Source organism: Wolffia australiana, chromosome 2 (genome assembly GCF_029677425.1).
Source record: "Wolffia australiana isolate 7733 chromosome 2, ASM2967742v1".
Classification (NCBI taxonomy): domain Eukaryota; kingdom Viridiplantae; phylum Streptophyta; class Magnoliopsida; order Alismatales; family Araceae; genus Wolffia; species Wolffia australiana.
The window spans coordinates 21873199-21900773 of NC_135836.1; the positions used below are offsets into that span (position 1 = coordinate 21873199).

The 27575-nt window shown below is 44.3% G+C and overlaps 2 protein-coding genes across 3 annotated transcripts; one reads left to right on the forward strand and one right to left on the reverse strand.

The window, feature by feature from the left end:
• Positions 1–1975: 1975 nt before the first annotated feature.
• Positions 1976–8657, reverse strand: LOC144700095 (uncharacterized). 2 transcript variants are annotated; one of them, XM_078571490.1, is made up of 5 exons: positions 7733–8657; positions 4821–5360; positions 2895–3077; positions 2126–2194; positions 1976–2038 (listed from the first exon to the last, which is right to left on the reverse strand). In XM_078571490.1, exons 1-3 carry the CDS (start codon positions 8510–8512, stop codon positions 2970–2972), a joined length of 1428 nt encoding a protein of 475 aa, XP_078427616.1. In that variant the 5' UTR covers positions 8513–8657; the 3' UTR covers positions 1976–2038; positions 2126–2194; positions 2895–2969. The 2 variants fall into 2 exon arrangements, with proteins under 2 accessions (XP_078427616.1, XP_078427615.1); XM_078571489.1 differs by having other exon boundaries at positions 1976–2194.
• A 10095-nt stretch (positions 8658–18752) lies between these two features.
• RLK4 (receptor-like protein kinase 4) lies at positions 18753–21640 on the forward strand. Its single transcript, XM_078571488.1, has one exon. The coding sequence runs from the start codon at positions 18967–18969 to the stop codon at positions 21355–21357; it is 2391 nt and encodes a 796-aa protein (XP_078427614.1). The 5' UTR covers positions 18753–18966; the 3' UTR covers positions 21358–21640.
• Positions 21641–27575: the final 5935 nt, after the last annotated feature.

Below are 27575 nucleotides of genomic sequence, written 5' to 3' on the forward strand. Positions count from 1 at the left end.
CTCATGGCTCTCTCTCCCTCTTTCTCTCTAGCACTCTTCTATCTCTCTCTCTCATGGCTCTCTCTCCCTCTTTCTCTCGTTGCTCTCTCTCCCTCTTTCTCTCTCGCGCTCTTCTCTCTCCCTCTCTCTCTGTCGTTCCTCTCTCCCTCTTTCTCTCTCGCGCTCTTCTCTCTCTCTCTCTGTCTTTCCTCTCTCTATTGTTCTTCTTTTTCTCTCTGGCACTCTCGTCTCTCTCTCTCTCTCATTCCTCTCTCCCTCTTTGTCTATCGTGCTCTTCTCTCTCCTTCCCGCTTTCTCTCTTGCGCTCTTCTCTGTCTCCCTCTTTCTCTCTATCTCTCATTTATCTCTCTCGTTCTCTTCTCTCTCACTCTCTGGCGCTCTTCTGTCTCGTGCTCTTCTCTCTCTACTCACTCTCTGGCCCTCTTCTCTCTCATCTTCTTCCTCACTCGCTGTCATTCTTCTCTTTCTCCCTCTCTCTCTGTACTGCTCTTCTCTCTCTTTCTCACTATTCTCTCTCTCCCTCATTCTTCCCTCCCTCTCTTGAGTACGCAGTTCGGTCCTCTCTTGGTCTCTTTTTCTTTATCATTTTTCTATCTCTTGCTGGCTCCCTCTCTCTCCCCTTCCTCTCTGATCGCAATCATTTGTGCAAATTTGTGTGATGTGCGATGCAACTTTTCACACAAATTCACTCCGGACATTGAACTAGGCCTTCTGTGCAACCGAAAAAAATTGCACAGTGACCGAAAAATTTGGACCTAACCGCATGACCATCTCTACCCCAACCAGTCCGTTACCATCTGTTTTGCTTTCGCTTATTGGAGAAACATTGAAATTGTTCGGCAATAGCTCGACCCACCACCTGGACCCCAATGTGCTCCTGCTGCTCTCCCATTTATCTCAAGATACAATTCATCCATCTCCTATCATTTGCTACAATATGAAAAAAACTTGTACTAGCATCTCGTACCATCTCCAATCCATCTCCAATTTCATGTCTTGCTCTGAAACCACCCCTCTACAACTTTGCCTTTCTTTAGCCATATCATCCCCTAGGGTTCCTCTATCCTCCAAATTGTCTAAACATTTGACCCTTGATAGGGCCTCATTTCCCTTCTTGTTTTCTTGTATGTGTTTCTGATACCCCAACATGTGTTTTCGCAGCCCCTTGATTCAAGTGGCTAGTATCTCTGTCCCAGATCTGGCTTTGGCTTGTGAGTCTCATGCCCAACCCACCTCTTCCTTGAATCTAGGTTCTTGCAACCACGAGAGCAATCTACCTTTAAGTATGTGTCTTTTCATTGCCTCATAGCCACCCACACAATCCGGATATAGTCTGATAATGGTTGCCACAATGATTACACATCTGCAATTAGGACCGGCTCCATTCATTCTATTGAATACAAGAACTTATCCAATCTAGTTCGCATACCACATCCCGCCAAGCTCCTCCAAGTGTAAATTCAGCCTACTGGACTCATTTCCTATAAGGCCACCATGGTGAACTAGAATTATTACAAGTCTAGGGCTAGCCCTCCCATGTTGGGTCTGTCTTTTGTCTCTAGCGTCACATTGAAATCTCCCCCCTAACAACATCGGAGACCCATGGAAGGTTGGCACCACTCCAGTCAACTACCTCCATTAGTCAATCCTTCTCATGGCATTCGATTTCCAATAGACTGAGATTACTGCCAGCTCAAAATCATCATTCTTCCTTTTCAACTTGACTGGCCCATTCATGTGTCAACTTTAGAGAGCACTGCTTCCTGTCTGACAGCATTTACCGCTAGGAAGCCTTTGAGGAATATTCAGCTCACCATGTTCCACTCCCGTGGCTTGCATTGTTCCAACATAGTTTTCCGCAAGAACGCCACCGTGACTTCCCGTTCCTTCAATTTCCCATTATCCCTCTCCTCTCGTCAGAGTCGGCTTACATTACATGAAATGCACTTAATGGATGAACATGTGTAATACCTCATTCAGTGGCCTGCTATATTTGGAAAGCCTTGTATGTAGGAAACGTAATAAGACACTATAAGACCTATACAGACATAAACATAAATAAGTAGACCATCTATCATTAACTTACGGCCACGTATGAAAGAGAAGTGGAAGTCATTTGGACTACCTCAATATATGGCATCCCTTGTTGAGCGTCAATTGATGACCTTGAGCAGGTACACAAAAACAACAGCCGCTGGGAATGAAATGATAGCATATGAATAAAAGGCACAAGCATTTATTTTTGGAAAGTGCACCATGAAGCATTATTATCGTACACCATGATAAAAAATGGAAATCAACGCACGAAGTACAAAATAAGGCATTTGAACCACTGTCAATATTTCATACAAGATGAATTAATCATTAATGTTAGTATTTTTACTTATCATTAATTTATATCAACATATTAATCATAAGTTAGAATTTTTTCTTGACTCACTAGATACGGGTTCAACTATTAATTTATATTGGTCTATTAATCATTAATTTGTTCTGAAAGCCAAGATTCAGAGAGTCAATTTTTTAGAGATGTTCAAAAAAAATTTCACATCAGTATAAAAGCCTCAAACATGAAAAAAAATATATTTCAAATTGAAATGATGGAATCTCTTTACAAAAAAGAAATGATGGAAAGATAAGGTATTATGAAAAGGTTTCTCCCATTTTCTGCAAATGAGATTAGGTATCATCTTCCAACATGTAAACATCGATATCAGTTACCAATAGCATTTCTACTTCTTTTTTAAAAAATGAAATTCATTTAAACGATTTAACTCTTATCATGTCACATACAACCGTATATTAAGATTGTGTATCGAAAAGCCTAGATATGTAGCTACAATGATATCAGAAGGGCTTGACAAAAAAGAAATGAAAATTTGTTCTGACTATACCTTGTAATCCGCAGTATTCTGGCCTTTCAAGAACGTTTCTTAAACTTGTCAAAAAAATATTATAACTCCCGGACATCAGGACATGGCAATTAGCTCATCACCACATTCTCTGATCTTTATTTTCATCTCTTCATCAGACGAAGAAGGTAAAATATCACAGCACTTGCGCCTTGGAGCTTCCAGCTGATTTTTTAACAAGAAAGAAATCCAATTTTAATACAGAGGTACGGAAAAAAAATATCATCTATACATGAATGTCCAGGAATATTAGAAAATAAATTTAAAAGGATGAACATACTATGCATCATACGGTATGACGGCTTCCTCGTCCAAAATTATATAAATTATTTGAGAGCATAATGTGTCTTATTCCCCATTCTACAGTACAATGGGAGACCAAGAAAGTGATAGGTTCAATGAGAACGTATCTGAACTCGAATTTCAATCACGATATATGCCAAGAATACTAGAATTCCGATATTGTAAATTGTCCGGTATGCACTATATGGTAACGAGTAAGATCGAGACGACTCCTCCCAATCCAGGCGGAGTTCCTTCTCGATGATCGGGCGTCTCTTCCGATGGGAAGAGTTCCTCCCACTCCAGGCGGTCGACGGCGAGTCTTCCCCGCTCTGGCCTTGCAGATGTGGAAACCCGGCGTGTGATACAAGAAGGTCCAGATGCATACCTGACTGTCGACCCCTTTATTTATAGGGTGGTGAACACAGAAGCTTAGTCATATCGCCTGGTCAACGTACCGTTGACCCGCCCTTTTTTTCTATTCTTCCTTTGATATTTCTTCGAATAGAACTTATCAGAAAGTAAGTATGTGAAAGCATTCACATGGAATGTACTTAAAGATGAATAAATAAATAAAAAGAAGGAAATATAAAATTGATCTACCGATAAACAAACGAAATTATTAAGGTGGTCTAGGGGCAAAAGTCTTCCCCATTAGTGTAGTTTAAAAAATTACTGAAAATATTTAATGGAAAAGCATGATTAGATTATGCATCATTTGATAGCATCATTTCTCATTCCACTGTATAATGGGAGTGATACAAGCCTTCCTCACTCCTATCAGAACAAGCGTACAAGGAAGCTACTAGGCACAATCAACGATCCAGAGGGACATGTGCAGGGTCAAAGCACAAGACTAACTGGAGCCAGCCTAAAAACAAAGGCGGGAGATCCCCGACAAAAGGATGGACCACAAATTCGACTAGTCGCTGAGGGGCTGGAACTGAGAAGATCTTTCCCAATCCAAAGGAAAGCTAAGAGTCAATTCAGTCTTCCTCTCTGATTCTTCTTCTTATCACTGTTAAATATCAATATTACCTTTTACTTCTCGATGATGCATTGAGGAAACAGTGATTTCAATTGGTTTTCTGCACTCCCCATGTCAGATCCAGAGAGGATCTTATCAGGGAAACCAAAAGAATAAACACATACAAGTATTTAGATGACGTGCACTTGATGATGAATAAGGAAAAATTAATATCGAAAAAAATGATGTTTGAATAGATTTGGAAAGAACCAAAAAAATAAAGATACTAAGGTGATCAGGGAAAGTAGTCACTAACTTGTGTTTGAAATTTTGTTATTTTAAAATTGAGAAGAATGGATCGATTGTGTATTGTAGCTTCTATTTGTTGAAAGTAGAGTCAGTTATTTGATTGGATAACGTCCATTATTCCTCATTCTACGGTATCATGAGATACCAAGAAAGTAAACAGATACCATGAAAGTAAAAACATTTAAAAATATAGAAAATTAGATAAATCAAAGAAACATAGAAAATTAATGTTTCAATGAACATGGAAGAAAGTAACTACTAGTGTGGTGAAAAGTTTTCTCAAAATAGATGGTTGGAATTTTTAGATTAGTAATAATAACAGAATATATTATAAGTGGGGGTCTCATCACCTTCCTGCTCTGCCCAGAAGAGAGAAGCTGGGAGAACACTTTCACCCTCTTCAGATTCATGGATGTGGCATTTCCAAGGCAATCAACTCCATCACTTTTCCTCGTATAAGAGGAGCTGCTTCCACCCAGAGAAGAAACCACTCTCTCTAAAAAGAAAACAGCAGGCCTTGAGCAGGGGTCTCTTGGAAATTCCCTTGTGTTGAACATGTAATGGGATAAAGAAGCAGCCCGGCTTCTCTTCCAGGGTGAGAAAGTTTTCTGCCTCAGTAAAATTTCAGGAAGAAGGTGAACACCTTTGAAGACCTGAACAGCATAACCCCATGAAACAGAAACAGTCTGCCGGGCCAACTTGTTGTAGCAAACAGTCTGCTGGAGGATTCTTTCCGGGTCGACTCTTACAGCGGTGAATAACTTTTCCAGGGCTTCGGAACTTTCCATGTCTGGAAATATGGGATTAATGCTGCCCAAGTGGTGAAGGGATATGAGCGGAGTCAGGGGGTGTGCAGCCAGAAGTCCAAATATATCACCACGGAGATCCAACTGAATCATGAAGAGAAATTTTTAGTCGATATTTTTCTGTTCTCCAATTTTTAGATCGTCCCTTTTCATCAGCAATGGTTAAACAAAAAAATGATCATATTTTACTAGTATTTTATAACTAGTATTTTATTCAATTGATTATATAAAGAGAATCACACGTATGATGATTTCTACGAATTTTGAACCTAGTGATTCATGAGGTAGAAAAAGTTGCACGATGAGAGAAATAGGCTAATTTTTAAAGGGCCAACTTTAATCAGCATTATCAAAAAATACTCAATCAAAGAAGAGGTAAAACATGGCACAAGAAGAAGAAAGGAACTCCATTCTACCTTTTCGCTTTATACATACGTGGGCAAATAATAAATCAGATGATTCATATGTACAATGACAGAATGATTCAAGCTAGAAAGTTTTCTTTCTAAGAAAATTAGGCTCATAGATCGAAAATTCGTGTTTTAACATGTTAAGTGATACTATCTATTGGGGAAGAATCATGGAATGAAGAGAGAAAAGGCGAGGGTAGGAGAGAAAGAGAGAGAGCTATGCCATACAACTAAGATGGAAAATGAGTGCATTAATAGTTCTTTCCTCCATTTCTCACTTCTAGGATTTCTGACACTCTAACTAAACCCAAAAGGACCTAACTACTCATAGTTCCTATTTTCCTTCAGGAGGTATCAGAATCGAAAACAAATTTCTATCCGTTGCGCATAGAAATATAATACAAACCTTGATGTAGGCTCATGTCGGAGAGGGGGGCTAGAAGAAGAGGAGGTGTTATCCAGTAGAGAGGAGAACAGGAATGATCCGAGGAGAGGTCAAACGGATGAGGCAAGGATCGACCAGGGATGAGCTGCCTGAAGACGCAGTAAGGTAGAGGATGATCATGAGGGATGGGGATCGCAAAGGAAAAGAGTGGACTTAGACACAGAGAAAAGGGACATATGACCATACTTCATTCTTGGGTGCCCTCCTAAAGGGCGGGCACGCCTATCTAAAAGAAACATGTAAGACCAAATGACTAAAATGCCCTTTTGGGCTGGCTAACATGATAAGACTACCCCTAGATAGGTTGAGGATCGTATCAAAATGCTATCTAGATGGGGAACAAATACTTTATATCACCTGTTTTTGTTCCAGTCATAGGTATGGAAAAATCAGAGAGACAAAATGACTCCAGGGATATGACACTGAACTACATTGGACCTACCTGGATAAGAGGAAGACAAAAGCCTCGTCTTGTGGATGCCACTTCAAGCAATGCACGAGGAGGAGGACGGGCAGGAACTCCCCCTTAAATAAAGGGCGAGAGACCATCAAAGGCATCAGACTTCTTGGAAGATGGTTGCCATGGCGACTTTGGCTGGAGGGGAGATTCTCCTGCTCAGAGGAGAGCGAGAACAGTCTTATTTGTCTCTCCTCCTGGGTCTCCTCTCTATCATAGTCATCCTGCACTGATTGTCCACTCATCGCTAACTCCTCTCTCGTTTCTCCACTGCTGCTCTTGAATCTTCTAACTAAATCGGGAAAGTTTTGAAGTTTTCAGTGGAATTAGATCTTCGAATATCGCCAATTCTTTTAAGACGTCAATATCCTCCGAGGCAACATATCAGTAAACTTTCAGATTGACAAAATTAGGATCGCTGATCAAAAAATTGTGTTCTGATATGCATGGCCAATTTTCTTGAAGAGGTAAAACTTGGTTCATGATGAAGAAAGCAAAGCTCCACTCTACATGTTTTGGTTAAAGTCGTGTATAGGGGAAATTACAGATAGGAAGATTCCTATGAACTTCTACCAAATTATTTGCGAGTTTGAAAGATTAAAAGATGAGAAAATTAGATTCATGGATCAAAAGTCTTCTAAATAAAATCAACAAGGTAGAACATGGCGCAAGGAGAAGAAGAAGTTCAATTCATCTGTTACGATCATAGACTTTGAAACTTCAATAGTTTCTGGGCTACAAAAACTTTGAAATTGAATAACTATTACGATCATAGATGGCATAATAGGTTCTTCATTTCTTAGGAAAAATAATGCGTTCTTCATGTTTCAGCAAATCAGTATGAACGCCAGGTGAGAATATCGATCTTGACTTTCGAGGAGAAATCAACCTCAAATCATAAAAATCATACGATTCATACGATCTACATTTCTCAGATATCTGGAAAATTCTTTGACAAAAAACTGCAATATAATAAAAATTACAATCACTGATCGTCAAAAAAAATTCATAAAATTACGATCATAGAACGCAAAAATTACAGTCATAGATCTACCCAAAAGGTTCATAAGTTTACGATCATTTAATGCCCGGTGCACATCAACAATTGATAAGTAGGGAAGGAAGAGAGAAAAAATCATCGAACCTGGTGGAATCCGGCGTCCGGCGTGAGCGGCACTCCGAGCTCGGCCAGGCAGGAGAAGATCCTCTCGTCGCTGCCGTAGAGGTGGGCGTAGCGCACCAAGCAAGAATCCAGCACTCTAGACAGAGCTACAGCAAGGGGCCAACTCAACGCGAACCCTCCCCCTCCGAAGGCCATCTCGAACGAGAACTCCTCGTTCTGCTCCACCGACTCGGACCCACTCCCGACGTAGACCCATTGCCGCCAATCTCTCCTCCTCAGAGAAGCCAGAAGGTTATCGGGGAAGAACACCGTGTCGTCGTCGCCGAGCACCACCCATCGAGCCCCGCCCATGGCCGCCGCCGCCTCCACCACCTCCTTGACCACGCGCGCCACGCGCACGGCTGACTTGAGGCCGCCGCGGCGGGGGAAGGCGTAGGGAAACCGGGAAGAGTCTTCCGAGACTCGGATCGAAGGGAGATCGGAGAGGAGGCTGGCATTGGCGAGGGGAGAGTCGAGGAAGATGAAGCCGCGAAGAAGGTTGGGTCGCCACCAGGCGCGGATGAAGCGGCTGCGACGGGGGAGAGAAGAGGAGGAAGAGGCGAGGCCGAAGACGAGGTGGCGCAGAGTGGAGGGGGATTCGAAGGAGAGGGAGTGCGGGGGAGGGTAGAGAGCGGGGCGGAGGAGGAGGACGAGCGCGCAGACGGAGATGGAGAGGAAGAACAAGACGGTGATGAAGACGGGGGAGAGGAGGTGGGTGGGAGAGGGAGAGGGTCTCCCCATCGCCCTGGAGATCGCCGGCATGTGATCGCGCTCTGCACTTGGAATTGCGCTGTGGAGGAGGAGGATGGGCGAGGAAGAAGAAGAAGACGAAGAAGAAGAAGCGGCATGTTCTCGTGTGAGTCGTGTCAAGGTGGCAGCTGCTTTGAGTCGTGGGCGCACGACTTCGTCCAATTCTAATATTTTGGTCTCTCTATACTCTCTGATGCGTATTTATTTCTCTCTCTCTCTCTCTCTCCCACTCTCTCTCCTCTCCTCTTTTCTCTATCTACATATCTCTATCTTATGTTTATATATCTATCTTTCTCTATACATATCTATCGATCTCATGTTTATATATCTATCTTTCTCTACACATATCTATCCATCTATCTCTCTCTATATCTATCTCTTCCCCATCTCTCTGTCTGTCTGTCGTTCTCTCTCTCTCTCTCTATCTCTCTTTCTGTCTATCTATCTCTCTGTCACTGTTTCCCTCTCTCTGTCTGTCTCTCTCTCTCTCTCTCCCTATCAATCTCTCTTGCTGTCTGTCTATATCTCTCTGTCCCTGTTTCCCTCTCTCTGTCTGCCTGTACCTCTCTCTCTCGCTATCTATCTCTCTTTTTGTCCGTCTATCTCTCTCTCTCTGTCCCTATTACCCTCTCTCTGTCTGCCTGTTGCTCTCTCTCCCTATCTATCTCTCTTTCTACCTTTCTCTCTCTCTGTCCCTATTTCCCTCTCTGTCTGCCTGTTGCTCTCTCTCTCTCCCTATCTATCTCTCTTTCTATTTGTCTGTCTGTCTCTCTATATCTCTCTTTCTGTGTCTCTCACTGTCTCTCTCTATATTGTCTCTCTCTGTCTCTCTTGTCTCTATCGCTGTCTTTGTCTCTCTCCTTCACTCTCTCTGATCTAATTGATGATTTAATACCGAATGGTCCGTTTCGTCGAATCTGCCCTTTGGCCGATCATGATCAATCTATACTGGTCGATCAAATATTTTGATCTGACCGTGTGATCGAATGATCGTGTGCACGGATAGATTAAATTATTTTATCAGATTTCTGATCTGATCGGATGGCCACGACCAAATTGTATCGCGCTAGAAGTAAGCACTAACATTAAGAAGATATATTAAAGCCGAGCAAATAAGTATACTGGTTTGATTTATTTTTCTTTGTATACTGCTATGATGGATTTGGGCAATCTCTCTCTCTCTCTCTCTCTCTCTCTCTCTCTCTCTCTCTCTCTCTCTCTCTCTCTCTCTCTCTCTCTCTCTCTCTCTCTCTCTCTCTCTCTCTCTCTCTCTCTCTCTCTCTCTCTCTCTCTCTCTCTCTCTCTCTCTCTCTCTCTCTCTCTCTCTCTCTCTCTCTCTCTCTCTCTCTCTCTCTCTCTCTCTCTCTCTCTCTCTCTCTCTCTCTCTCTCTCTCTCTCTCTCTCTCTCTCTCTCTCTCTCTCTCTCTCTCTCTCTCTCTCTCTCTCTCTCTCTCTATCTCTCTCTCGCGGTCTCGCTCTCTCTCTCTCTCTCTCTCTCTCTCTCTCTCTCTCTCTCTCTCTCTCTCTCTCTCTCTCTCTCTAGGCTTGGGGGATTCGGACAGATCGTTCGAATGTTCGACCAGATCAGGCATTCGAACGATCGAATCCAAACACCGATCTGCCCCGTTCAAATCCCTTCTGAACCCAATCTGGGCATCTGTTCGGATCGGACTGTTCGAACAAGGTGGCTGTTCGGATCAAATGTTCGAATAAGATCCGATTCGAACACGTTGTTCGAATCGGATCGAATCGAATGTTCAAATCCGGCGACGCCAGCGGCGCCTAGCGGTGGCCAGCGCCGCCCAGCTGCGTCCAACGCCGGCCAGCGGCCGCCCAGCACCAGCCAGCGATCATCCAGCGGGCGCCAGCACCTGCCAACGGCCGCCAGCGCCGGCCAGTGGCCGCCCAGCACCAGCCGACCATCCAGCCGCCGCCAGCGCCAACCAGCAGCCGCTAGCTCCGGCTAGCAGCCGCCAGCGCCAACCAGCTGCTGCCAGCGCCTGCCAGCGGCCGCCCAGCACCAGCCAGCGACCATCCAGCCAGCGCCAGCAGCGGCCAGCGGCCACTAGAGAGAGTCGCTGGCGGTCGCTGGCGCCGCTGGCCATTTGTTCGAAATTGTTCGAACTTGTTCGAACAAGGTCAAACAAATGGCAATCGAACACGAACGAACCAAATTGTTCGTTCGAAACTTTCGATCGAACACGAACAAAGGGTCTGCTCGATCGAAAGATTCGAACAAATCGTTCGAATCGGCTTTTGTTCGTTCGAATCTGTTGATCAAGATTCGAACAATCCGATCCGACCCGATCCCCGATGCCTATCTCTCTCTCCTCTCTCTCTCTCTCTTCCCTCTCTCTCCTCTCTCTCCTCACTCTCTCTCTCCCCTCTCTCTCCTCTCTCTCTCTTCTCTCCCTCTCCTCTCTCTCTATTAGGGATCGAGAGAATTAGGAGGAGGTTTTCAAGATGTGATGTTCAAGATAACCAGGAGGATATCCAACATTCTGAATATCATATTGATACATCTCAATGTAAAAAACACAAAAGTCTTAAAGAGACTCATCAAAAGAACCATGTTATGCCAGAACAGGTTCCGCATAAGGTGATTAGATCATCCATGGTTTTTATAGTTTTTTATAAAATTCAACTTTTAAATTTTTCTTTGGGAAAATCATTTTGAATCTACCATCAAGCCAGAAGAACCCAACAATATCTATCAATATGGAGGCAAATTCAACTTTCCAACTAGGATCTCTTGTCAACTGGGAATTAATGACATAATGGCATTTTGTCTCCCACAACAGTATCTATCAATATGGAAGATGTAAAAATACTCCAATCTTCTCTCTCCCCTCAATCTAGAAGTTCTCTAGCTTGCAAGTAGGACAAGGCTCTCTAGAGTCAAAGTTATTAGAATCATTGACTATGATTTTGATAAGTAATTTATTTGTGTTGAGATAATCCATACATAGGTATATTCAAACCGAAAGTGGGATCTCTCAAGAAAATAACCCATACATAGGGATGTTCATGCAATGAAATCCAGATTTTCAAACAAAGGGCACACATTTTCAATTGTCTGAGACTCATGTGCAGTGTGCAATTTTGGGGCAGAAATCCTCACTACACAGCACATAAACCAAACAAACCTTATCATTCTTAATTAATCCTTTTAAAGTCATGGATATTCTGTTTATATAGTATTTTACTATGAAATGATTTCGTTAAAAAACCTCGATATAAAACTTATTATTTCACAGACATTTGATAATTAAGACTTGAATGACAAGGGAGAGAGACACATGGGACCGGAGAGAGACAAGAAAAAAGAGGCAAAAGAGAAGAGAAACGAGTGAGCATAGAGACAGATTAGAGAGAAATGAGGATCAAGATACAGGAGAGAGATTGAAACAAGAGATGAAAAATGTACGTGATAAAATGATGATCAATAAGATAAAGAGAGTGGAAACAGGGGAGATATATATAAATATATATATTGATTAGCAACAAGATAGAGATAATAAATAAAGTAGATATGGGAAAGTGAGAGAGATGAGAAATGAGAGTAAGAGAGAGATAATAGAGAGTTTAGAAATGAGAGAAATGCAAGAAATGGGAGAGAGAGAGAGAGAGACGAGCAATTAGAGATAAAAAGAGAGGGACATGTGAGAGAAATAAAGAGACAAAAATGTGACATACGGAGATAGATAAGGAGATATGAGCAACAAGAGAGATGAGAAAATGATACGGAGTTATAAACAACAAGAGAGATAAATACAGAAATGAGGAACATGAGAGGGATGAGAGAGACATGAGCAACAAGAGAGATAAAGAGACGGAGAGATAAGAAACTATAGAGGGATAGAGGAGAGATTAGGAACGAAATAGAGTTGAGGAACTAGAGAGAGATAAGAAATCATATAGAGATTGACAAATGACAGAGAGATGAAAAACAAGAAAGAGAGAACAAGTGATGACAGAAAAGGATAGAGGGAGAGATTCTGAGGCGAGAGAGAAAAAAGCAAGTTGAGAGAGATAAATTAGAGGATGGGTTCAAACGGCGATGCGAATGACAGCTAGCATTAACTTTTTCATTATTTAAAAAACCTCATAAAACTGCAGAAACACACTTCCCAAAGGCATGCGCAGTGTGAGGGGTGAATGATTTGCAGGTTACATAAAGTGTACTTCAAAAAATAAACCCCCCATGCAATAACAATGCAACAGTGCACCACACAAAACAGACCATACCTGTCCATTAGTCTATATACTTACATTCTAATGAGGGACACGATAGCAAACTTCATGGAATTCTTAAAATAGTTCAAAATGATTTTAAAAAAATATTCCTTCTAGATGATACAAATCTGTTTAATCCTAAATAAGGGGAGTGAGTCGATGAAGCAGTGATTTAACAAGGAAAGGCTAGGGAAAAACTATAATATCCCTTACTTAATGGAGGTAGGAGATTCAACATACCCGATGAAAGTTTACCACATTAATTCATAAGGTCAACAACGCCTCAAAGCAAATTATCAACTATCATAAACCAAAAATTATCTCAATGTTGGGGCATCACAAGGTACCTTGCATTGGATTATCTGCCTTGGTTCATCCATGGAAAACACGATTCCATGGATGTAGAAGCATGTTGATCAATTCAAAATTGATCTTTTGAATCAAACATTGACTGTAACTTGTGGGGAACTTGTTCCACCTTTGACTTTGTCGCTCCGAGATAATTCTGAAGTTGTTCACGCATCTGACCTCTAGAAGTGTCCACGTAATCACTCTGTGGTTGGATCTCCACGTCTTCTTCTTCAACTCTTCTTGAAAATCTAGAAGATATTCTCACCATGAAGACACTCTCCTTGGATGAGTGAAGAAGAGAGTGGAGAAAGGGAGGGGCTCTCAAGTCTGGCTGGCCTGGGTGCTTCAAATGAGTGCCCGTCCCAATTTATATTTTACTTAAGTTTTTCTCAAGAAACCCTATAAAGTAAAATATATCCACCAATGCCCTTATGACCTTGTGCATGTGACCTCTAGGCCCATGTATCATTTTGGTTAATAACTTTAGTGGCCCAATAATTATTTATATCAATATATATTAATTAACTAAGGGTAGATTTAACCCAATTGATAGCTTAAGTTTTCAACCCATGGGGTGCCAAGCTAAACCTTGTGCTGTAGAAGATACTGAGTAGTGTTGAACTCTCTCATGGAACCTTTACCGCCATCGTTACTATATATGGATAATCCATCATCCGCGCAAGACTCTCAAACGACTTAGGGTATAGTTTATCGTCAAACCCTAATCCATCATTTGATAAGTGTTGATGCATAACAGGATCATTGGAGAACTCCTTCTCTAATATCCTCACTACCCTCGCCAGGAATTTTTTGCATTGTCTTCCTTGAGTCAATCTCCTCTTATAATGAGGGCCGATGATCCTGTTTTGACCATTGAATCATCTTCATGAGCTTCTTACTACATCGGAGCTATGACTTGTTTGAATCTCATGATTAGAGTCACGTAAATCATAATCAAAATGTAGTCATTCATTCACGAGATGTCCTTGGTGTCTCAGATCAGTGGATTACTTATACAACCATGACATGAATCATCCTAATTGACATTTAGGTATAATAACATTAAGATATTAGTACGGATCAATTCTGTGAACTCTTTTCCTAAAGAGCACACACTATCTAGATAATTGTCGTATAAGAGGAGCTATACTAATAGCCACATGATCAGCTATACTTGTCGTATAAGTAGGATCAGCTAGTGTAATTCTATCCAGATAATTTGATGTTTGTCTCGACTATCCATCAAACATGAATATTTAGAATACATGTTTAGAGACTAGTGAACAGTGTATCATGTTCTCATCATAATTCATAAGTCATTACAAATATTCATGAACTTCATTATAAACATCACACCAAAATAATAATGACTGTAAATATTTTATTCAATGAACTTAAATAAACATGGTGGTGTGATTGGCTTGACGACCACATAATATCCATCACCTTGGAGAAGGGAGCCAAAAGCCTGGTTGTTCTGATGTTGATGGCATTGACTGACGTTGATCTATAGCTCCATGGATGGGTGTGAATGAGAAGAGGAGGACGTATGGGAAACAAATATAATGGAAGTGAAAGATTTTGTAGGCAAGAGAAGATGTTAATGTGTAGCATGAGAAAAGCGAAGGTGAAGTATGAAAAATGAACTCACAAGGTAGATGGGATAATGCATGAGAAGGGATAAAGATATGAATAAGGGAGAAAATGAGAGGTGGGATGGAGATGTGGGCGTGAGACAAAGGAGTATTGTCAGTGAGGTCAAGTGTTAAATGTTACGAAGATAATGAAGGAAGATAAGGTATGGAAGAAAGAGAGGGAGGAACCCAAGAGAAGCTGGTCGAAGTTGAAGACGAGATGCCATAATATTTATTTCCATTGCCTTTATCACCAGACAATCACTCTTCTCCAATAAACAAACTTCAAAATAATCTCAAGAAAAAGTGTCATTATAGACATGCTCATTTTCCTTTTAAAGGAAAAGAAATATGCAACTACAAAGCTAGTAAAATCGTGGAGGGTTTAAGAGAAAATGGTACAGAAAAGAGATGAGATTGGTGGTTTACGTAGAAGAAAATCATGGGAGAAAGGTAAGTGAAAGAGGTTGTGAGAGTAGTCAAATTTGGAAGTTATAGAGGAGAGAGAAAGAAAGAGAATTTTTGAGGGAAGAGAGTGATAGAATAGTCAATAATAGTGGGTGGTTAAGAGGATGAAAGAGCTGATAGAAAGAGAGAGAATAAGTGGAGGAGAAAAGTCAAATATAGTGGCTTAGTGAGGAGAGAGAAAATAACATGTGGGAGAAAATAACATGAAGGAGAGAGGAGAAAAGAAAAGGAAAACAGAGAGAGAAAGAGAAAGAGAGAGAATGAGAGAGGGAAATGTTAAATATTTCCCATAACATTCATTCGCTCATTCCCTCCATTTCTATCCTTATTCATCTATTTCCACTGATTTCTCTCTCTTATGCAATCACTTTCCATCTTTAGAAACCTTATATAGTTATTCCAAAAGTGGTCCACATTATTTTGTTTTTTTCAATTGTTATGTATAGATATTCCAGAGATCAACACATCTGAGGCACCTATTGCATGCAACACTAAAAATAACTTAAATGGACACATAATTATATTTTTAATGAGTTTTTAATCTACTTTGATCAAATACACACTGAATAGATCAAAATTTGAGAAATAATAAACTCCCAATAATTTATATAAACTCATTGAAATCATAAATTTAGAAGTAATATCTGATAACTGAATTGTATATTAACCTAAGAACACAATAATGAAAGTAATTTAAGGCATTTTTATGATTACCATTATATCAGATAGTTATTTGGAAATGTAGACTTGGTTGAAATATATGTCCATGATCGAATACTCTCTAAAAGTTTTGAGATTTCCAATAATCCATTTCAGTTTTTTTTAATATTGTGTTAAAAATATATATATATTTATTCAAGTAAGTTTCAATAATTTTTTGTAACTACTTGTTTTATATTTATCATTTTATTCATTCAAATATTTATAACATAAAAATAACTTATTTCAGTATATAGATATAAATTAACTAAATTAAATTTGATTCTATAGATTATGATCCTAGAATATTAGAATTATTGTAATGGTGAATTTTGATTTATTTTATAAAATGCATACACGAGAGGAGAGTACATCCAGCACTATCACCAACTATATTTTTCACTGGAACAATTAAAGTTAGGCTTGCGGATTGTTTCATCAAAGATGAATAATTTAATAATATGTTGTCCGGATAGTTGAACTTTTTTCTAAGTTAGTCATACATTTTGTGACAAATCATTCAGGACAATGAATGCATTCTTTAATAAAAAAATTGAATAATATTATTTTGTGATCATCAAAATCCCACACCGGTAATGACTCATCTTGGTTGAATCTTATGACCAAAGGGTTATATTTAACATCAATGATAACCATGCTTTCAAAATAGAACAGTGAGGTTTGATCAAATTTGTAAATCTTACTCACAAAGCTTTTCTAATGAGATCTGGTAGGATTGGAAGTATCCAGGTAAGGATCACATCGTTGTACTGAAATTATGCTAAGGGAAAATAAGAGCATATGACATAAGCCATTTAGTACTCAATTTAAGACTGTTTAAACCTTACATGTACCAAAACCGGAATCCAGTACAGACCTTGTTTTGGGTTTTTAAAGACATTTTCCCAGTAGATATTAAAGTTCTAAATCTTGTCAGCTGAAAGATTACATTTGAACATAAACGTTGATTTCCTGTATAGCAATGCACTTAGTTTGATAAGTGCTTCTATTTATCATATTTACTATTGATGAAAAAGAATACTTCGCTAATACGATTGAGCTGAGAATAGAAACAATCCCCCTCCTGAGCTATTTTTGATGACTGAAGTATGGTTTAACATAGTCATATAGAGATATAAGCTAAAGTACACATGAAGACCAACAAAAGGAAATACTAGTGGCAGTCGTCACAAAAACAAATGTGGATACTGAATGTGCGTGTGTCTGGACATCCATTTATGGCTTGCCAAATAAACAAATTAACATCCATTTAATCTGACCACAGTGCGGTGTAGGGTTCGCCCGTCCCGATACCAGTACCGGATGCCGGTATCGGGACGGATGCTGTATCGGACACCGGAAAGGCATTTTCCGGTATCCATTTTTTTCGATATCTGGATACCGGATATCAGTATCGGATATCAGTTGCTACAGTGCCGATATCGGTCGCAATGTCAGCATCCGTCTCTGTCTCAACGGGGCAGATGACGCTAACTGATGTCGGATGAGGATATCGAAAACTGATATCCGCATCGAAGTATAATAATTTTATTTATTAGACATCCCGCATTTCGCATAGGTAACGTGGGCACGGGTGAACTGGAAGAGCTTTCTATTTGGTCATACATCTCAAAATGTATGATTTTTTCCATATGGGATAGAGGGATTTGGGTTTTCTGTTAAACTCGGAATCCATTTATCCCATATGGAAAGATTTAGAAATTTTTGTTTCTATTTATTGGACGGTGTACTAATTAATTAAATATTATATAAATATAATGCTCTTAAAATATAGCGATAATAGATATAAATATTATTTTAATATTAAATAATTTATCGGTCTCATTTAATTTATACGAAGAAAATTTTCTATTATCTTCCATGTGGGATAACGGGATTCAGAGCTTACATTAACTTTGAATCCTGTTATCCCATATGGAAGAAGAAGAAAAAATTGCACACTATATATTAATGGGCATTGATCATAAATCAAAAACCATACAATGCGATTAAGACTGACAGGTGGAATGTAAAGCATAGTTTATTTTTATTGGTCGAAATCGGTTCCGATACGCGGATACCGGTTCCGATATCCGGATATTGAAAACCGATATCCAACATCCGATATCCGTCTCCGAAATCCGGATATCAGAAATCCGGTATCCGATACCATACCGTATTCGAAAACCGGATGTCAGATATCGGTTGTCTGATACCGGATGACGAATGGATATCGGTTGGGCGAACACTAGTGCGGTGGTTTGTAGATATGAATATACATTGTAAGTGGCAAGAGGACGACGGTTCCGCGAGTTGTTTTGAAGAAAGAGAAATGCAAGGAGAGAGAGATAGACATGGAGATAGACAGGGGGATGGAGAGAGACATACTTGGGTAGAGATAGAGAGAGATCACGGGGGTAGAGATAGAGAGTCAGAGAGAGATATGGGGGCCGAGGTAGAGATAGAGAGTCTGGGAGAGAGATGGGGGGTAGAGATAGAGAATCCAAGAGAGATGCAGGGATAGAGATAGAGATAGATAGAGAGAGAGAGAGAGAGAGAGAGAGAGAGAGACATGGGGATGCAGGGATAGAGATAGAGAGAGAGATTGGGGGGTAGAGATAGAAAATCAGAGAGAGAAAGAAAGATGCGTTGATACAGATAGAGAGTCAGAGAGAAAGAGAAATGGGGGTAGGTACAGAGATTCAGAGAGAGAATGCGAGAGATGATGATGGAAAACTAGATACTGAGAGTCAGAGCGAGAGAGAAATGATGGTAGATGTAGGGAGTAGGGAGTCAGAGAGAAATAGAGAGAGAGAGAGACACTGGGTCGGAGTATCGGAGAGAGGGAGAGATGTTGGGAGAGATATTTAGTCAGAGGGAGAGATATTGAGTCAGATGGATAGATTGAGAGAGAGAACCAACAAAAAACAATAGAGCAAATCGACAACGACAGACCCACCCCGCTTCCGCGTCCGACCTCAGTTGAAGCGCCGAAGACCAGGCCGCGGAGGGGTGGCGCCGCCGACTCGGGCTCTTCACAAAAGCACCATCATCCGTGGAAGAAGAAGAAGAGGATCGATGCCGCTCGCAGGCCTCCTCTGGCTCTCCTTAGCGGCTTCTCTCACCGCCGGGCTGAACTCGAGCTCCAGCGGCCCGGCGCTAATCTCCGGCAACTCCACGCTAATCAGCCCCAATCGTTCCTTCGAGATGGGCTTCTTCTCCGTGGACGGGGGATCCCGCTGGTACCTCGGCATCTGGTTCGCCTCCATCCCCATCCGCACCTACGTCTGGGTCGCCAACCGCGACTCCCCCGTCCCCGCCGCCGGCACCCCCGCCACGGCCTCCTTCTCCGACGACGGCCATCTCCTCTTACAAGACGCCTCCCGCCGCGAGCTCTGGCGCACCCTCAACGCCGAGCCCGCCTCCGCCGCCCTCCTCCTCGACTCCGGCAACCTCGTCCTCGTCTCCGGCGACGGCGACCGGCTCGTTTGGCAGAGCTTCGACCACCCCGGCGACACCTGGCTGCCGAGCCAGCGGCTCACCCGCCGGCACGCGGTCACCTCCTGGCGCAGCCCCGTCGACCCTTCTCCGGGTCTCTTCTCGCTCCGCCTCAAGCCCCCCCTCTCCGCCGAGTTCGAGCTCGTCAACGGGTATCGTGTTTCTTCTTCTTCTTCTTCTTCTTCTTCCCCGGTATCGTACTGGACGACGGGGAACTGGACGGGCGACCGGTTCGCCTACGTGCCGGAGATGACGGTGCCGTATATCTACGCGTTCCGCTTCGACGACCCCTTCTCCGAGGAGGCGTCCTTCGTCTACGAGGAGACGACCCCCGCCCGCCGCCCGAGCCGCTTCGTGGTCGACTCGTCGGGCCAGCTCCGGCAGTTCACCTGGTCGACGCAGACCGCGAGCTGGACCATGTTCTGGGCCCGGCCCGAGGACCCGTGCCGAGTCTACGCCCGGTGCGGGGACCTGGGCGTCTGCGGCGGTGCTCCGCCGTGCGACTGCCCCCCCGGCGCCGTGCCGGCGGACTCCCCGGCGTGGAGCTCCGGCGACTTCTCCGGCGGCTGCCTGATGCCGGCGGGGCCGTCCGTTCTCGAGGACGTCGGCCCGGCTAGCTTCGACGCGACGTGGACCGTATCCTTCGCCAGCTCCGGGCGGCGCTCCTGCGAAGACTCCTGCTTGGGCAACTCTTCTTGCCGGGGACTTAACTTCGTTCCGGAGACGAAGGTCTGTAGGGAGATCTTCGGGAAGCTGCTTAACCTGAGGAGCAGCGCGTCATCCCCGGTGCTGTTCCTGAAGGCGACGACGATCAAGGCGCGGAAGAAGGAGCGGTGGAAGACGGCGGCGCTGTCCGCCGGCGCCGCCGTTGTATTGGTCGCCGCCGCCGCCGGCGCTCTGGCGCGGGGGCGGAGACGGCGGCGGCGGCGGAGGAGGAGAGAAGAGGAGAAGGCGGCGACGACGAACCTGCGGGTCTTCAGCTACAGGGAGCTGAGCGCGGCGACCAAGGGGTTCTCGGAGGAGCTGGGCCACGGCGGGTTCGGGGCGGTGTTCAAGGGGGAGCTGGCGGACGGGTCGGCGGTGGCGGTGAAGCGGCTGGAGCGCCGGCACGGCGGCGGCGAGCGCGAGTTCCGGGCGGAGGTCCGGACCATCGGCAGCGTGCAGCACGTCAACCTGGTGCGCCTGCGGGGGTTCTGCTCGGAGGGGCGGCACCGGCTGCTGGTGTACGAGTACATGGCGAACGGCCCGCTGAGCGGCTACCTGGGCCGGCGGCGGGAGCAGCAGCCGCCGCTGCCGTGGGCGGCGCGGTGGCGGGTGGCGGTGGGCACGGCGCGGGGGCTCGCCTATCTCCACGAGGAGTGTAGGGACTGCATACTGCACTGCGATATCAAGCCGGAGAACATTCTCCTGGACGAGGGGCTGACGGCGAAGGTGGCGGACTTCGGGCTGGCGCGGCTGCTGGGCCGGGACTTGAGCCGGGTGGTGGCCACCATGCGAGGGACGTGGGGGTACGTGGCGCCGGAGTGGATCGCCGGCGGACCCATCTCCGCCAAGGCCGACGTCTACAGCTACGGGATGACGCTGATGGAGATAGTCTCGGGGCGGCGCAACGCGGAGGAGGAGGAGGACGGCGAGGAGAAGTGGTTCTTTCCGGCGTGGGCGGCGCGGCGGGTGGCGGAGGGGGACGCGCTGGCCGTGGTGGATCCGCTGTTGAGGGGGGAGTACGATAGAGAAGAGGCGGAGAGGGCGGCCATGGCCGCGGTGTGGTGCATGCAGGATAGGGAGGACGAGCGGCCGAGGATGGGCCGCGTCGTCAGGATGCTCGAGGGGACGGTGGAGATGGCGGCGCCGCCGCTGCCGCAGCTGCTGCAGGCGCTCGTCGCCGCCGGGGAGGAGGACGGCGCGGCGGAGGACGAGCAGGGAGACGATTCCGAGGAGCATTCGGAGATCTCCGCCGCCGCGGAGCGCTGACTCGGACGTGGGTGGGCTCGGTGCAGTGTTTGGAGGTGCAGGAGGAGAAAATTTTGGTTGGGTTTTGGAAATGGGGCCGGTCGGTGGCGCCGCCGCGGCGCGTGGGTTGTGGGTGGGTCTGGTGAGGTCGGTTGTCTCACAGACGCCGAAGAGGGGATGTTAGTGAGATAGGCTAATGGGCCCTGTTCTATTAGCCCATTAGCCTTACCCATCTTCTCTCTCCTAGGGTACAAAGACCCTTCTCGTGTAACCTCTCATGCATCTGATTCTTGTTCTTCTTCTCCCTCTGGTTTCAGATCTCCTTTCTCCTAACCTAACCTAGGTTAGGATTCCACAGGGGACGAGGGATGGAGGTCCCGGTTGCTGCCATGGCAACTCGCAACTTGGCAAGCATCTTCGAGTCCTGCGATGGAGTCATTGTTCTTTTTCTGTAACAAGCAAGCAAAATACAGTGAGCTGCTGTGCAATCTCTCTCCCTCTCTCTCTATCTCTATCTCTGCCTCTCTCCCTCTCTCTCTACCCCCATCTCTCTGCCTCTCTATCTCTTAATATCTCTCTCTACCCCCATCTCTCTACCTCTCTATCTCTTAATATCTCTCTCTTCCCCCATCTCTCTGCCTCTCTATCTCTTAATATCTCTCTCTTCCCCCATCTCTCTGCCTCTCTATCTCTTAATATCTCTCTCTACCCCCAGCTCTCTGCCTCTCTATCTCTTAATATCTCTCTCTACCCCCATCTCACTCTGCCTCTCTATCTCTCTCCATCTCTCTCTACCTCTCTATCTCTCGCCATCTCTCTCTCTCTACCCCCATCTCTCTCGGCCTCTCTCTCTCTACCCCCATCTCCCTCTGCCTCTCTATTTCTCGCCATCCCTCTCTCTCTACCCCCATCTCTCTCTGCCTCTCTATCTCTCGCCATCTCTCTCTCTCTCTACCCCCATCTCTCTCGCCCTCTCTCTCTACCCCCATCTCTCTCTCGGCCCCCCTCTCTCTACCCCCATCTCCCTCTGCCTCTCTATTTCTCGCCATCTCTCTCTCGGCCCCCCTCTCTCTCCCCCCATCTCCCTCTGCCTCTCTATCTCTCGCCATCTCTCTCTACCCCCATCTCCCTCTGCCTCTCTATTTCTCGCCATCTCTCTCTCTCCCCCCATCTCTCTCTCAGCCTCTCTCTCTACCCCCATCTCCCTCTGCCTCTCTCTCTCCCCCCATCTCTCTCTCTACCCCCATCTCCCTCTGCCTCTCTATCTCTCGCCATCTCTCCCTCTCTGAATCTCTATCTGTACCGGCATCTCTCTCTCTCTACCCCCGCCTCTCTTTCTATTTCTATCTGTCTACCCCATCTCTCCCTCTCGCTCTCTATCACCATCTCTCCTTCTCTCTGACTCTCTATATCTACCTGCAACTCTTTCTCTCCAACTCTCTATTTCTACCCGCATCTCTCTCTGTGCCCCCATCTCTCCCTCTGACTCTATCTCTACCCTCATCTTCCTTTACCCCCATCTCTCTCTGACTCTATCTCTACCCGCATCTTCCTTTGGACCTCTACCCCCATCTCTCTCTCTTTCTCTGACTCTCTATCTCTACCCCCATCTCTCTCTCTTTCTCTCACTCTCTATCTCTACCGGCATTTCTCTCTCCCCCCCCTCTCTATTTATCTCTGTTTATACCCATCTCTCTCAATTTCTCCCTCTTTTGTTTCTCTCTCTATTTATATACGTATATGTTTCTAAAGCAGGCAGATCAAGTATCAAAACATGAAAATTAAGATAAATAAATTTGAATAATACTGATGTAATTTCTGTTCGTTATCTAACTCAATACTGGCAGTTCGACACTGAGAAGAAGAGAACAAAAGGAGAAGAGAATTAAGAACCACGATATTAAAGACGAATAAAAACAAAAGTCACGACTAGGACAGAGAACATCAGAAAAAGAAAGAAAATCGACAAAAGTAGGCAGGCAAGGATCGGAACATGGAATTAAAAATACATATATTTGAAGGATATAGATGTCATTCCTGTTTACCATTAAGACTAATCATGTTTGGTCTTTGAATGCTTTAGCAATCTAAGAATAGGCGGTTTGAATAAAGACGAGACACAATTGTGTCAAACTCTATGACCAAACTTCAGCTATCTAACTTATATACTAACTATTTCAACCAAGACCAAAGTCAAAATAAAATTCAACATGACAGTTATGAAGTCAACACACTGCCACTTAGTCACAAGTCGAATTTGAACTTGTATCACTTTCTCAGAACCAGGTTGGCTTAGCCAAACTTGCACTGAAACCATACGGCTGCCTAGATCAGAAGTCAAATATTTAATCAATGGATGAGTGATGCAGGATGACTAGATGTGACGGAGCTAGGTGATGATGGGAACTGGATGCTGGACGACTAGGGACGACGGGGTAAAACAGACCACAAATCACATGATTGAGTTCGAAAACTAAATCCGGTGAAAATACTGATGGTGCAGCCCCTCTCCTTTTCGAGGGTGGGAGTACTGTCTTCAACCACCGTAGTGATGCAAAGCACCAAAATCAATAACTTCGAATGGGCGATCGCTAGAAGATTCAAAGGCCTATTCAATCTATTCGCTTGAAGATTCAAAATACAAATCTAATCCGAAGGCGACGGATGAACACTCGAAGAATACTGGATGAAGAACACGACACCAAAGAGTGTAGAAGTACCTTGGCACTCAATAGTGCGTGAAGAGGCTGCGGGGAATTATTGACGCGTCATTGGCGGAACGAATGACGTGCACTTCTACAGGGTGTCACGGATCCAACTGCGCGGTCAGTTGGGAAGTCGAAGTCGTCCCCTTTAGTCGGGGTAGCGCCCCGAGACCTAAACGATATGCACGACGACCAGTGGCTGCGAGGCGTCTGGGGGCACGACGGGCGCAGGCTGGTGGCCTGGGATTCCTGTGTAGGCGGGCGCCTGTGCAGGCGGGCGCCTATGCAGGAGGGCGCATGCGCGGGGCGGACGCCTGTGCAGGCGGGCAGCCTGCGCGGGCGAGCGCTTGTGCGGGCGACCTAGCAGGCGGGCACCTAGCGCGGGGCAGCAGCCTAGGGCACGGGGCGGTCTGGGCGTGGGGCAGCGGCCAAGGGCGCAGGCAGCCAAGGAATAGGAGCGCAGAGGCCAGAGCGCTGGGCGCGGGCGGGGCACAGGGGGGTGGCCAAGGGCGCAATGCGCGGCGGCAATCAGCAGCGGCGGTGACCAGAATGGGACGGGGAGGATAGGGCGAGTCTTCCAAGAACAAAAACTTCAATTCTTGAAATAAAATCGCTGTGTTTGTTTGCAACATTGGCCTACATATAGGCCTTGGAGGAAAGAGAAAATCAGAAATAAAATAATCGTCAAGGACGAGACGACATGTCGACTCGTCACATCACGAATGGTTCTGTAGTTGTCGTTGGCGGAGTGTCATGATGTGGGATATGTCCTGCGTAAGTGGAGGCGCGTCCGTCGTTGGTACGTTGATGTGGTCGTCATCATGGCGGTTCTTCAGTTGACGTTGATGACGGGATAGCATGCAAGGCGTCTCAGATGACGGTGGCGGCGCGTTTGAAGATGGTGTGTTGACGTCGTCGCCACCAATGAGAGTAGACACATATATGTTTATTTTGCAGGTCAAATTTATACAATATAGTCCCAGATATGAATAAACCTATGCAGTGATCATGATTTATTCTTATTCATTTTTTTACTATGAATTTATAAAAAAAATTTAGGACTGTGATGGAATGTATGGTCATGGATAGAAATGAATGTGTACAGAAATTATAAGTGCATGAGAAAAATCCATAATGCGAAGCCCCACTTTGTTTATGTTTTCGTTGCGGTGACCGTGAACCCAACATCTACACTAGTGGTGCGGCTGCTGCACGGAGGCCCGGGCCACTTGAGGGCTTGCGCCTTGGTGTCATTGTGCACAGAGGCAAAGCATCATCTAGGCACGCTCCTAACGGCGTCCCTCATGGACATGGCGTCTTGCTACCAGTCCGCTACAGTTGAATGCTACGTGCACTCTTAGCGCTGGTGGCGACCAACATTGCATGCACGTGACGTGGGGTCTGCGCATGTGCCTGGTTTGCAATATCAACGATGGACACGCCACAATTGACAGCAAACATGTGTGCGCCCTACAATCAATGTCTAGGTGGCAATGCCCATCCTGGTCCTAGGTGACAACTTGCACAAAGTTGATGCAGATCTTTTCACAAACCATTTGTTGACTAGGGGTGGAGCCCATGTAGGGAAGGAGACCCTTGCTTTGTACCGCAGCCTAAGTATTTTGCATATAGGGTGTCAAATCCGGTGGCGACATTGGAGGGCATCCTTTGCCGAAGTCCGGCGAGCGTGCATTGCACCAAGTAGGATCGATTGAAGGCACGCACATGCTGTTGAAAGGAGTAGTGGAATCGACATAGTAGCCGCAGGTTAGGGGAAGATGACCTAGCAGGCTAGACATAGTGCCTTCCTACAATAATTGATGTAAAGATAAAATGCCAGATTACGAGGATGCACTGGCACACAACTAGGTGCGGCCGACTCTATAAATTCTCTTGGCAATATAGGTTCTCTCTCAAGGACCTGACCCCACTACTTCTCCTTCAAACTCTGAACAATCAAAGACTTTTGTTGTAATTGCTAAGGTGGCTTGACTTTCTAAATAAGATCAAGTCTGATGATTGTCAAACTACAAATTCATCCCCCACAAGTTTAGTTGTGGGACACATAAATTGAACCAAACTTTTTTGATTGAGAATTCAGCCATTATTTTTGGTGTCTTGGATATATTTAGTTTTCTTGAGAGAACACCACCAGAATTTGAGATGAAAAATTATGAACTTTGCTTCCATGGGAAGTCCATTCCACCCAAGAGTGTTGAGAGAGATTTCCTCCAAAGTACCATCAAAGGAAGGAGAAGCCACGAAAAGGAGGATCAACCTCCTCTAAGTGCTAAGCTGGTCATGTCAGAAGCTTGAAGCTTTATTAGAGATCTGAACTCCATTCAATGCCAAGTTAAGGAGATTTTAGTCAACTTCACTGAAGACATGAACACGTCGTGCATGAAGCTGTGTAATAGCTAAAATTCATATCCATGTCATTATTGATGACATAAGCAAACATCTGAAATCATATACATCAGGATGTCGGGAAAACCTCCTATACTATTAATACATGACGAGTAGTCTTCCAAGTGTATGTTTTCCTCTACTTATTATAATTTTAGATTCAGTAAATAGGAAGGACCATTGAGGATTATTTGAGAGTAGTTTTTGGGTGAACACTTATGCATGTTCTGTTGTTGAGGGTGTCAAAAACCTTGGGCAAATAGATGGTTCTTCTTGTGAATGGATTGAAAAATATAAAAAGATGGTCAAATATTTTAAGCATATTCCCTATCCTATAACCCTTCTTGTATTGGAATCACAAATTTTTTAATAAAAAATTATTTTACAAGTGAGTGTGTTAATTTTATCTACAAATTCAGATAAGAATTCAACACACATTTGATTAAGAAATCTTAGAAAAAAATGAATTATTCCCTCAGTTTGAAAACAATCACCTTACTAGGACTTATTCACTCCCCTATTTAGGTGATAATATCTTCATACCTCAGCCAAGAAGTTTGTAAGTATCTATTTTATTATATGCATATAATTTTCCACGAAGTAGTTGATGGAAAGATATGTGGTCCGCAAGCCAATCACACATTCCATGTCTCGTTAGCAGACTTATAATGAAGTCCATGAATACATGATCAGACTTAGTGAATTATGATGAGATTGTAGTACATGGATCACTAGTCTTTAAGCATGTGTTCTAAATATTCCGATTCAAAGGATACACGTGAATGCCTTTTTCCAATATCCTCACCACCCTGGCCAAGGATTTTCCTGCATCGTCTTCCTCGAGTCAATCTCCTCTTATACCGAGGGCGGATGATCCCATCTTGACCACGCAATCATTTCCGTAAGGTTCTTACTACATCCAATCTATAACTTAGTTGAATCCCATGATTAGAGGCTTGTAAGTCATAGTCAAAATGTAGTCGTCCACTCACGAGATGTTCTTGGTGTCTCAGGTCAGTGGATCACTTATACAACCGTGACTTGAATCTTCCTGATTGACGTTTAGGTATTATACCATTCAGGGATTCATACGGATCAATTCAATGAACTCTTTATCCAAAGAGCACC

Excerpts from the sequence above, each read along its gene's own strand:
- LOC144700095 (XM_078571490.1), bottom strand. The coding sequence starts at position 8,512 with ATGCCGGCGATCTCCAGGGCGATGGGGAGACCCTCTCCCTCTCCCACC. Across the intron at positions 5,361-7,732 it reads CGGACGCCGGATTCCACCAG|TTGGATCTCCGTGGTGATAT; the intron begins GTTCGATGATTT and ends TTCATGATTCAG. Across the intron at positions 3,078-4,820 it reads CTTCTGGGCAGAGCAGGAAG|CTGGAAGCTCCAAGGCGCAA; the intron begins GTGATGAGACCC and ends TTAAAAAATCAG.
- RLK4 (XM_078571488.1), top strand. The coding sequence starts at position 18,967 with ATGCCGCTCGCAGGCCTCCTCTGGCTCTCCTTAGCGGCTTCTCTCACC.